Here is a 12,876-nt window from a genome sequence, read left to right on the forward strand (position 1 = left end):
ATAACATGGGGTCCATTGACAATTTTTGTTTACTCTGATTAGTTGACTAATGCATTTATTTCCTATTTGATTTGTACATCCAGGGAGGGAAATATATTTTGTAGTATTCTTTGATCGAATGTAAGTGCTATTTAAAATATTAATTGTATGTATAATTTAATGCACTTTGTTCTCGAATTGAAAATTAATAAAGATTTAAAAAAAAAAATTCTTCTTTCTGGAGGAAAGACAAATGAGTCCTGACAATAGGTAATATCCCTTTACTCGCATGCTGATTGCAAAAAGATGAAATTTGCATTCTTCAGCTCCGCCTCCTTCTCCAGTACTGCAGTGCCCCCCTGTAGAGAGAGACATGGGAAGAGAGGTATAATAGGTTAATATCATAGATGGTTCTAGGAAAAATTAGGACTGGAGAAATTAAGTAGGCCATCTCTGCTACAACCATTTTTGTTTTAAATCCAGAGGTGGAAGAATCAGACACAGAAATGAACCCCCCTTGGCTACTGAAGATAAGATAACTGGGGAAAGGAATGTATTGCTTGCAGCAAGATAAGGACTGAGCATTGAACCAAGACTGAGAAAAACACAGGCCTTGTCCCTCTGGTTTTCTTTTCTCCTCTTTGAAACTTGGTCCTAACTATTTCTCTTTATAATTACCGTGTTTCCCCCAAAATAAGACAATGTCTTATATTAATTTTGGGCCCAAAAAATGCATTAGGGCTTAGTTTCGGGAGATGTCTTATTTTTTTCATGTACAACAATCATCTCTCCCTTCCTCTCCTCCACCCCAATTCTTCCTCTTTCCTTTCTGCCCCCCCCCCCATATGCAGCATCTTTCATTCCCTCTCACCCATCCCCTTGTGCAGCATCTTTCTATCCCTCCCTTCCATCCCCCTATGCAGCAGAACCTCACTGACCCTCCCACCATGAGAATTACATGCATCCACTCCAAGGCTTCCAAAAACAGCAGCAGCGGAAGCACTCTGAACGGGCTTCTTCATGGCCTTCCCCCTGCCCGTTCAGAGCGCTGCCGCCACTGCTGCTTTAGGAGGCCTCGGAGCGCAGCTATGTCAGGTCTCACTGGGGTGGGGGGTTGCTGAATTGATGAGTCTGATTTTTTTCAGCAAATCGAGCAGCACTAGTGGTAGGGATAGAGTCGGGGAGTGTCATGGACATTCGGGGGAGGGGGCTTCGGGGGTCGATCTCAACTAGGGCTTATTTTTGGGATAGTGCTTATATTAGGAGCATCTTTAAAAATCATGCTAGGGCTTATTTTCAAGGAAACAGGGTAGTTGCTGATAATAAATAAGTCTATCTTTGATTTTCATTTCTCACCTTTTTTTCAGATAAGACACTATACACTGGTGTTATTAGCTGGCAGGATACTGGGCCCCAATTTGGGCCTCATTCTGCAAGTTTCTCTTGGAGGCTATGTTGGGCTACAGTGGCTAGACAAAATTGCCATTTTGGATTACAAAGAGCACAGTCCTCAGAGAGTCACCTATATTCAACAGCCTCTAGGTCTGAAACCAATAGAGATCCAGCTGAAAAACTGCTGTACATGGTTTAATTTGAAGCTATAGAGAACATCCAAACAAAATTTTATTTAATTTGGAGGCAGTTGAGTGGGGATGATTTTTAATATTAGACTACTTGACATTGAATGACCCATTTACAATTTGCTCAGCAGTTGGAATGGATTTGCAATCTTTAAAATCAGCCTGCTCTGTATTTAAGGAAACCCGGTCTACCGTGGCCTGTATTGCAATCTCGCTACTGGGATGCTCTGTCTTCCCTTTTTTGATATCTTTTAAAGATACCTTACTCTTGCCATGCTTTTTTTTCTGAACCATGCTTTTTTGAGCACCTATCAGCCTTCCCCCAGTTTCTAGTTTAAAAGCTGTTCTAGCTCCTTTTTAAATGTCGACACCAGCAAACTGGTTCCACCCTGGTTGAAAGGCATGCAAATCTGCCTCATGCATATTCATTAGGGGTATCTTGAAAACTCAACTGGCTGGGGTCCCCCAAGACAGGTTCAAGAACCACTGCATTAAAGAAAGCAAAATTTGTTCATCTTAAATTCATGCTGGACTCCCATCCTGCAGTCCTATGAACAGATGACAAGCACCATATTTAATCACAGATAATGCTGTGTGCTCACTATTATCATTTCTCCTCAGCAAAGGACTAGCTTGTCCTTTGCTATTTGTCCGGATGTGAATTTATACATCCTTGTTAAATCACAAGCACCGACATCCTTCCTGCTATCAACCTCCAACTTCTACTAACAGCAATAAATCCTTTGTGTTGTAAAACATAGTGGTTTTCTAGCATTATTTCTACCACCAAAAACAAGTCACAGATGACGCACTGTTTGTACAAAACAGAAATTTGTGCTTAAAAGGTCAGTGTTAAATATTCATACTCAAAAGTAATTTAGCACAGAAGCATGAATATTAATCATTAATGTTTCTTGAGAAAACAAAATTCCTAACAATGACATAAATCTGAAACGGTCTCTTAAGTTGGTATGTAGAGAGTAGAGGAAAACATTTGATTTCTATCTTTTTTAATTCCTACTTTCACATTGCTGTCACAATCACATTAAAAGCTCCTCTAAATGGTGCAATAGTGACATACAGTGGCTGGTTGGCTTACAGTCCCTGAGCACCTGTATATGATACCCCAGAAAGCACATCCTAAGTATGGTCTCTTGTGAGCAGAAGTTAGGCAGGCAACCATTGCACATTAAATGTTTGGTACATAGAACATTTATGGAGAGTGGCAAGTTTAAAAAAAATTTAAACCAGATGTAGTTTACCTGGTATACTGTGGCAGGGTTTGTTTGGGTTTTTTTTTGTGTGTGTGTGTTGGGGGGGGGGGTTAATCCAAAGCCTTTTTGTGTTTTGTTCAAATGTAGAACTGTTCAGTCATTCCTGCTCTCTGCTACTATTAGGTTCTACTCTCACTAACTCGTCCTCATTCTCTCCTATTTCCTTCCATGCCAATGTTTCCTGGAAGGAATTATATTGCTACTGAATGTTTTTTTGTTATTTCAGATACTATCTGCTGTAGTGTTAACCAGCTTCACCTCAGTGGTAGATAACTGGATTATTAATAGTAAAGGAACCATACGATCCTCCTAGAACCTTAAGGTCCTCATCACAATTTACCCTTAATGTCCCTTCTCTAAAAAAAAAAAAAAAATCGGCACTCGTCACACATACATTTTTTCCAGTAACAGCACCTTCTATTTGAAACTCACTACCATTACATTTAAGAGCAGAACAACAAAATTTGGCTAAATTTAAGAGCAGCTTAAAATGCTTCCTTTTTAAAGATGCATATGACTAATGTATCCCATGCAATCTTAATTCATTCTTATTTTTATCAATATTAAAATATTTCCCAATCCTTTCCCTCCATTTTTTTCCTCTGTTTTTAATTTTTTAAGAATTATAATTTTTCCCACTCTTCCCTTCTGTTCTCTTCCATCCCCCCCACACACACACCCTTAGTACGTCTGTTTTCATATTGTTCTTTATTTTTTTTATTTTAACTGTACAATGCTTTGAAATGTTATGTTAAGCGTTTTATCAAATTTTTAATAAAACTATAAAGCTGTGCCTTGGTCTCCACACAATTAAGGCCCTGAATGCAGACCTATATTTCACAATGGATATTCTGAAAACCCATTTGGCTGGGTACATCCTGAGGACTGGGTTGAGAATCCCCAATTTATTATTATTTAAAATGATCATCTTAGTATTTCATGCTCTTTATCTTTAACATCTGATAATCACCCTAGCTTTATCAGAAGAAATAGTGGTAGGCACAGCCAACTATTAGAAAACACCTTTATATTAAAAAAAAAACCCCATTAAAAAACCCCACACCCATATACCCCTGTTCAAATGCCTGAAGTAAAGAATACTCAATTTTTCCCTTAATTTACATACCATAACTTTTATTTTTTTTTTTTACAGTTCCTATATAAAGTTGCTCTCAGATCCAAAACACTCTTATGCCTTGACTGAATGGCTCCTGGAAAATATGAAATACAAATACATTCTGATCCAGAATTCATGAATCTTTTTAATGGAAAAACAACCCAAAGACAAGGTCACTATCAAAGTACACTTCTCCCTCGGTATTTGCGGGGGATAGGGGCAGAACCGGACCGCAAATAGGGGAAAATCGCGAATATCTTCTCGTCCGGCTCTGTCCCACCCCCGCCTTCCCCCCCAGCATCCTGGCCTTACCTGGTGGTCTAGCACAGTTGTTCCCAACCCTGTCCTGGAGGACCACCAAGCCAATCGGGTTTTCAGGATCACCCTAATGAATATGCATGGAGCAGATTTGCATTCCTGTCACTTCCATTATATGCAAATCTCTCTCATGCATATTCATTAGGGCTAGCCTGAAAACCCGATTGGCCTGGTGGTCCTCCAGGACAGGGTTGGGAACCACTGGTCTAGCAGGCGCAGACTTTCGGGGCCTCTCGAGACTACGAGGGAGCTCATGGCAGCCATTTCCTATTGGCGATCTCCATGGAGCAGGAGCGTAGGAAGATCGCTCCTGCCCCGAAAGCCTGCTAGACCACCAGGTAAGGTCAGGATACCGGAGGGAAGGCTGGAGAGAGGCGGGAACGTGCTATACTATGGGAGGGGTTCCCCCTCCCCTCCCAAAAAATCATGAATATGTGAAATCGCAAGTGTCGAAACTGCGAATGGGGAGGGGGAAGTGTAGCACAAGTGGATAAAGCAGGTTGGGAATTATCCCAAAATTAGTCAAGTCCAAGCTATCTGCCACATTTTTCAATCTCTGCTCCTTTTCACCTTTCACAACCTTCTAGAACAGGGGTGTCCAACCTTTTGGCTTCCCTGGGCCTCATTGGCCAAAAAAAAATTTTCTGGGGCCACACAAACACTAACACTAGCTGATGAGCAAAAAAAAGGTTGAGAAGGTCCCAAATTTGTAATCACTAATATAGAAGATGTACGTATCTAATAATAAACCTTCATTAAAGGGACACTGTGGAGAGGAACCTAAAAAAGCTGTAATACTTACCCTGACTGAGTGATCCCTCCACGTGCACCGCTGATAGTGGGAGCAGCCACAGGTTTCCACATCCCCACTCTGATGAGCAGGAATGCGTGCTCCTGGTTCTCCCATTCACTTCTATTACAGCTACGATGAGCCTCTTCTGAGGTAAGCCTCATGAGAGCAGGGATGCTGAATCAGCTGTCAGCAGCGCACGTGGAGGATCGTTTAATCAGGGTAAATATTACTGCTTTTTTGAGCCTCCCACTTTGAGCTTAGGCTCCCTGAAAATGAATATCTCCCCTGCTGTAGCTAGTAGAGATCCCCAAGCCTCACCAACTGACGGTCACCTCCTCCCCCTCCAAGTTCTGCAGCTGGCAGCAATATTGCAGAGCGGCTGCCTTCCCTCCTCCCCCCTTGGCTTTCATGCTTGCTTGAAAGCAGGGGCAGCTTGAGGATATTGCCATTGGCTGCAAAGCTTGGAGATTTTGAGTTGCTAGACTGGAGGAAGATGTATTAAGCTGGCAGGGCTTGGGAATCCCCACTAGCTCAAGTATTTATAAATAGCACTCAGGCGGTGAGAAACTTTGGTGCCCATCCACTAATTTTGGGCTCCAGTCCCATCCCCAAATCAGCTGTACAGTATATGACTATGCCACTGAATACAAAAATAACTGTAATGCACATATCCCAAAGCTAACATATTCCAGTTAATAAATTCAAAATAGAACAATTTTTTTCTACCTTGTTGTCTGGATGTTTTGTTTTTCCATCATTTTGGTCCCAGTTTCTCTTTCTGATTTTTGTCTATCTTCAACTAATTCTCTTTCCAGTGTCTGCTGTCCATTTTTTTCTCCTCTTCTATCGTTCCATTTCCTTCTTATGCATATCTCTAATGTATTGATTTTTCCCTTTCAGCTTTCTTAACTTTTTCTTTTCTGCCTGTCCACTCAAATCTTGCCTTCTTTCTCAGCCTTCTTTTTAAATGTTCAGCTACCTCTCAATTCTCCATCTTCTCTCAGTCCCTAGCTCTCCCATTTCCCATCTCACTCCTTTCCCAGTCTCCTATTCCCTTCTATCACATTTCTACCACTGTACTCACTGCTTTCTCACTCATCTCGTCATCTCCCTTTTGACCTCATCCACATGGCTCACTATCAGAATCCCCTTCCCTTTCTCCACTGGTCAGGCTATAACTTCCTGTCCCTCTCTCCACTGGTCAGGCTATAATTCCCTGTCCCTTTCTTTCCATCCCCTAGCATCATCTTATCCCAGCTCTCTTCCCTCCTGCACTCCCATGGTTCCATCTCTCCTCCTCTATCTCCATGGTCCAACATTTTGTTCCCTCTCTTTTCTGTTTTTCTTCTTCTTCTCTCCCCTCTTGATGCTGAACAATGAAATGGAGAAAAAAAAAGAGAGATGCTGCATCTCTCTGCCTTCTATCCACAGGCCTAACATTTCTCCCTCCCTCCCTCCCATCCCTAGATCCAACTTATTTCCCTTTCTCTTCCCAAAAGCCCCCACCCCATCTCTCCTCCTGCCTCCCTTCCCCAGGTCCACCATTTCTTCCTTTCTCTTCCTAACAGTTCTTCCTTCAAGTATCTCTTTTCCTCTTTCTCCACACCACCCCAGGTTCAACTTCTCTCCCTTCAGACCATTGCCCATCATCTCTCTGACCTTTGTTTCTGGCCCCATTAGTTCTCCCCCCAGGCCCAATCTGTCACCTCTTTTAATACCCCCCCCCAAAAAAAAAAAAAAGTCCAGGAGGCTTCCTCAGCCCAGCATGTTCTCCCCCTTCTCTCTGTGCCTATGCATCTCTACCTCTCTCCTCTCTCTGCGCCCATGCATCTCTACCCCACTCCTCTCCTACCACCATGTCCAATAATTCTCTCTGTGTCTCCGTCCCTCCTCTCTCTGCCCAACAGTTCTCCTCTTTCTTTACCTCCCCAATTGTACCATCTCTTTCCCTCTCTCAGACATCCAATTCTCCCTTTCTATTATCTCCCTCACCTCAGCATCTCTTTTCCTCACTCCCTCCATTCTTCCATCTTATGGCTCATGCTCCCCCTCCCTCTTTCCCTTCATTCTGTATGCTAAGTTCATGCCCCTCCCTCCTTCCTTCCATCATTTTTCCTGTTTGTACTCCCTCCCTCTCTAGTCCCAACACGCCCTTCTCCCTCTTATGCCCCGGGTGTTTACCTTCAGACCAACTCCCTCCTAACTACTACAGTCATTTTTTTACTAAAAGCTGTGGGCAATGCCTCCCTCTCAAATCCCAACACACCCTTCTCCCTTCTGTGCCGTGGGCGTTTACCTTCTTGCCTGCTCCCAGACATAAACGCAGAAAGTACGCTCCTGCCGGCCGATACACCACTGGACAACCAGGTTTAATGGGCTTTTAAAAAGGTAGTAGGGGCGGGGGTGTTTTAAAAGGGCGGGCGGGGGGGTGTTTAAAAAAGGTACAGGGGGGTCATCTTCGCTGCATAAGACACACTGACATTTCCACCCACTTTTTCGGTGGAAAAAAGTGCATCTTATAGAGCAAAAAATACAGTAAATTGTATGGGATAAATATTAAATGTGGCTGTTATTCAAATGGAGAGAATGGTCTCAAGAATAAGCTGCATTACATGCCACCAAACTTTTACAAAACAGCTGCAATTTGCCTTCTCATCAAAATTGTGTTGCCTGGCTGAGAAATTCAGGATTCCACTGAGTAAGAATGAATCTACTACTACGGTATCTTGGACCACCTCCTTTCAGGCACGTTAACATTTCTTTAGCCAAGTTTGCTCCCACTCTGCTGCACTCCAGTATGGGAAATAGGCATGTATTAGTGGTTATAGAGGACACCAGACAGCGACAATACAGTAATAGGGCAGGGGTCAAGGTTCTGTTAATTAAAAAGCAAAACTGAAAAAAATAAAACCGCCAAGTAGCAGATATTGGTCTTGAAAACAAAATGCCAAATCCAAACGCTGTTCAAACACTGAATTCCTAACAACACCCTGAAAGCATATTACATTACATTACATTAGAGATTTCTATTCCGACCATTACCTTGCGGTTCAAGGCGGATTACAAAAGAGTTATAGAAGGTGGTTACAAAAGAAGATCTCTGGTCATTTCCCGAGCGAGTAAATAGTAGATAGTAAATAGTAGATCTCATTTTTTGTTCTAATAACTAGTATTACAATTAAATAAAAACACACACAGCAAACCCTATTGGTGCTAATTATTATAAGATAGAAAGCCCGGACCATCACATGCTGTCACACCAAACGAGCCACCAAAATTAAAATGTAAAAACACCATACACACACACAAGTAAGAAAAAAAAAAGAAAGGAGAGCTAAGGAAAACCTCATGCAATGTGGGTTTGTACAGTACATACCCAGAAAGGATGTCTTGGGGTGAGCTCTTAGTTCTTCATCCTTACTATCTGTGGCTATACATAAAATAAAACAAATTAAAGGACAGAAAAAGAAGACAAAAGAGACAAAGTTTGATATGATACATTAAATCACTTTAGTTATAATTTGCAAGCTGTGCAGAGTGGAATCTTTCAGCCTTCACATATGCTGCACAGCAACTTTCTAAAAGAGATGGGTCATCGGATCCATTACTTTCTATCATCCAAGAGGCTAAATGCTTAGTAATTTTGTTTTTGGCTAGCCTCGGTGGTCAGCACAGGTTTGAATGGCTTTAATAACAGTGCAACCTCTCACCAAGACAGGATTCATATTCAGAATAAGACTAGGTGTTACCATTTAAACAAAAGCAGAGACTGGTGTATCAAAAGCAGGATGATTTTGAAATTATGCACCCATAACCAATCTCCTCAAAATCATTGCAGAAGGATAAAAGAGAAAAGGAGGAAATTAAGAATTGAATGACAAAGAGTTTAAAAAGGGAACATTTATGTAAAGACCATGTAAGATTTTCTAATTATTTTTTTAATAAAATAATTTAAGTAGAGTGATCTCACCACAAATAAACTAAACTATTCTTCCCACCCTATTATTTATTCCAGGATCCATTTTATAAAAATAGGGCCGAGGTGTCCATACAGGACCAGGGCAGGATTAATTTGTCGAGGGCCCCTAGGCACACAAGTACACTGGGCCCCCCTGCCCCACCCCGCCCCACCCCACCATGCGCCCAGGCAGAAACAGGAAGCTGCGTCAGAGGGAAGCTTTGGGCAAGCAGCACCGTTGCCTTTCTTACCCGCCTTGCTTGCTTGTCTTACTTTCCGTTGATGGGGGTGGGGCCCGCTTTGCCGATTGGGGGGGCCTGCGTTGCCGATCGATGCTGGAGGGTCCCATCGCCTTTTGGAAAAACCAATGTTGATGCCCTACTTCATCGGGCCCCCCTGACCATTTTGGGCCCTAGTCATGTGCCTACTTGGCCTATTGGTTAATCCTGCCCTGTACAGGACATTCTCTGAGCAACAGACTATAAGAGGGGAGGCAATTATCAGTGGCTCCAAAAATACACAGTTTATATGATGCAGTGGTAAATAGACCATGAAACACTGCCACCACCAGAAAAGATTGAAATAAGCATATACACACTGCCCCTTGAACACTAAAGTGCTGATTTTACTTGAATTTTGGTTAAGACTTACATTCATACAAGCAAGAGGTTTCAATGCCAATGATTTGATTATAAGCAAGTGTGAGCACTGAAAATAGAGACAATTCCAGCTTTTGAGGCTTTTTCCTTCTGCTTTAAATGTGGTGATAAAATTGGTAGTGCCACAGCTATAGGTAAAATATTTTTTTATATTTAGATATTGAACATTACTCTATTGTAATACCATACAACGTAGTATATTTTATACAGTATTGTCTAGTAAAATGAAATACTGGTTATACTGTACAGTATTATATGCAAACAAATACTGTTAAACATTGTCTTTAAACATGTGAGCAAAGAACACCACAGACAAGCATTTTTTTTTTTGCTACTTCAGCTTGTCTGCGATGTTCTTTGCTCACATGTTTAAAGACAATAGACTGTTTTCAGTCCAATTTTTATATGCGAGGTTGCAAACCATTGGACCCCTGAGGAAGGCATGTTCACCGAAACATGGATCGTGTAGGGTCCAGTTGGATTTTTATCACTGTATTTTTTATCATTGTACTTTTTTAATTGAATTTTCATGGTTTCATATGTCAGTGTTTAAAAAATTATCTCCAGAACATCTGTATCCACAGTTTTTGTTCACATTTGCTTCCACATCATTTTTCTGTAGCAGATCTTTCTGAGGTTACTACTCCAGGTTTCCAATAAGCACACAGACCAAGAGTGAACTGAATACTCATGCATACTTCTGTTCATGCATGCTTCTATTAAGCAAATATTATGCAATAATTCTGATAATTAGGAGAATAATGTCACTACAGATAGCCATCCTGTTGGTTAAGAAGACTACAGATTTTTAAGTGTCTCTCATTTCAATAAAGGCAAGTTATGCACTTGCAAAATGCATTATTCAACATCTATCTATATCTTATGAACACAGAGTTGGTCTTAAGCTAATGAGGCATATATGCAACAAATGTAAAAAAAAAAACAACAAAAAACAACCCTTCTCAAACCAAAAAAAGTGTTAGAAATTATGTATATGCAGGCTGTCACCAAGAGAAAGTTCTACATAAAATCTCAAACAAAGAAAAAGGACCAGTGTTCCACAAACAAAATATTGATACGAAAACACAAAGAGGAATGTGTTATGTAGAGAGAAACATAAGTCTCTGGATGTCCAGAATAATTTATTCAAAACAAACACTTTAAAACCAGGGTAAAATCAACCTCAAGGTAAATTAGGAAGAGGTAGAAACCTTTAAAACCAGGTTTTTCAAACCCCTCACCCCCAATTTTCCCCCAAAGGCTACAACAGCCATACTCACTGTGACCTGTGTTGTGAATGTGCTCTAAAAGTAACTGGATCTGCAAGAAGAATCACTGCCTGAAATCTTTGGGCTGCCAGTAGGACCGGTCTCACCGATCCTCAACCCTCCTTGGACCCATGCACACGAAAGGGAGGAGGCAAAACATAGCCAGCACCCTGAAGAGCCCCATGTGGATGCCCAACAACCTGCGCTCAAGCCCCAATAGGTGAGCAAAACCTCTAGGGGACAGAGCCTTAAGCTCCATTAAGGTTTCTGCAGGTACCGCAGAGGGATTGGCCTGTCAGCTGCAGACCTCAGTCTGCTTCTCCACACAGGAAGAGCTTTCCCCTTATCTGGGGAGCTTTGAGCATTGTCAGCCACCAAAACCCACAAAAAATACTGAAAAAAATAATCAGAGCAGATCAGAAAGAATATTTCTAGCTCATATGCAGAAGGAAGACTGAAGGGGGCAGCAGAGCCCTCTAGTGGAGGAGGTGTTAAAAAGTTGGAGTGGATTCCTTCTGCACGGCTCACAAGCATGGGGAGAATACTCGTCCATTCAGAATGACACCTATCACACTAGAATACCTATTATATCTGAAATGTAATGTGTCCTGAGCTACCAATTAAAAGGTTGTGAGCTAAACACAAATAAAGGGCCCTCTTTTACAGGGCTGTGGAGTCAGTAGATAATTCTTCGACTCTGACTCCTCAGTTTCTGGTACCCACGACTTCAACTCAAGGTACCCCAAATTGTCTCCGGCTCCTCGACTCCGACTTCATAGCCCTACTCTTTTACAAAGCCGCACTAGTGATGCTGCTGAACTAAATGCATCGAAGCCCATTCAATTCCTATGGGCTTTGGTGCATTTACCATGACAGTATCGCTATTGCGGCCTTGTAAAAGGTGCCCAAATTGTTAACCTTTTGACACCATATAATGGTCACATGGGAGGATTACATTTAATAAAACTTATCTAATAAAGTAAACTCTGTTATCCAGCACCCATGGGGACTGCTGGATGCCAGATATCTGTAGTTTCTGATTGCTTGAGAGTTACCGTACTCTAAAACTAGTTTTGTCTCCTTTCTCACCTCACTCTCTTCCTCTTTCTATTTCCTTATCATCCCCCCACCGTCACTTGTACAGCAGGTGCAGCTTCTGTTCCTCCCGTCCCACCCTTCTTTCTGGTTTGTTATATTTATTTAGTTAATTTTTATATCCCATTCTCCCTAGGAGTCCAGAACGGGTTACAGCGATACATACACAATAAAAACTGAAAACATTAGACAATGCAACAAAGATTAGACGGGAGAACATTAAATGGCATATAAGCTATGAGTCCCAGGCAGCCATGTGCAATTAGGGTATGCCATGACTTGGGCAGTTAGAGTCTTAAATCAGGTATGTGCTGGTTTGAGAACAAGATGGTCTCCACTGCTTTCCAGAAGGGTAACAGGCTGTCTATAGCTCTGATGACAAGAAGAAGTTGGTTCCACAATTTAAGATATGAAATGGGAAAATGATCATTTCTGGGCAGTTTCCAGGTGGAGACGGTTCACTGGCAGAATACACAGCCAGAGTTCTAATTGGGATCTCAGCAACCTAGTTGAGTGGTAGATGGGAAGTTCTATTTAAGGAATGGAAAAGATCAAAAACGGATGAAAACTGGAATAAGCACTTAAGCAACATTAACGCAGGTGCCATAAGGCTGTAAAAGGGGCCAAGAGACTACAAGGAAAAAATAGCCAATGAGGTGAAAAACTTCAAGATGTTCTTTCGATATATTAAAAGGAAATAACCCGCGAAGGAAGCGATGGGACCGTTGGATGACATAAGAATAAAGGGAGTGCTAAGGAGGACAAAGCAATCAATGACAGACTGAACACGTTTTTTGCGTCAGTATTTACCGAAGAGGATATACACAGCATACCG

The 12,876-nt window shown here is 41.7% G+C and overlaps 1 protein-coding gene across 3 annotated transcripts in view; it reads right to left on the reverse strand.

Annotated features, from left to right (window-relative positions):
* The window catches only part of SLC66A2 (solute carrier family 66 member 2), a 123,707-nt gene that overhangs the window by 83,741 nt on the left and 27,090 nt on the right, over positions 1–12,876 (reverse strand). For 2 of the 3 annotated variants that reach the window (XM_033929778.1, XM_033929779.1), the window contains exon 4: positions 8,438–8,491. The exons of the other annotated variant lie outside the window; for it this stretch is intronic. In XM_033929778.1, coding sequence (XP_033785669.1) covers positions 8,438–8,491 — 54 coding nt within the window. The remainder of the gene's footprint in view (positions 1–8,437; positions 8,492–12,876) is intronic. 3 annotated transcript variants of the gene reach the window in all.

This window comes from Geotrypetes seraphini, chromosome 2 (genome assembly GCF_902459505.1).
Source record: "Geotrypetes seraphini chromosome 2, aGeoSer1.1, whole genome shotgun sequence".
NCBI classification, from domain to species: Eukaryota; Metazoa; Chordata; class Amphibia; order Gymnophiona; family Dermophiidae; genus Geotrypetes; species Geotrypetes seraphini.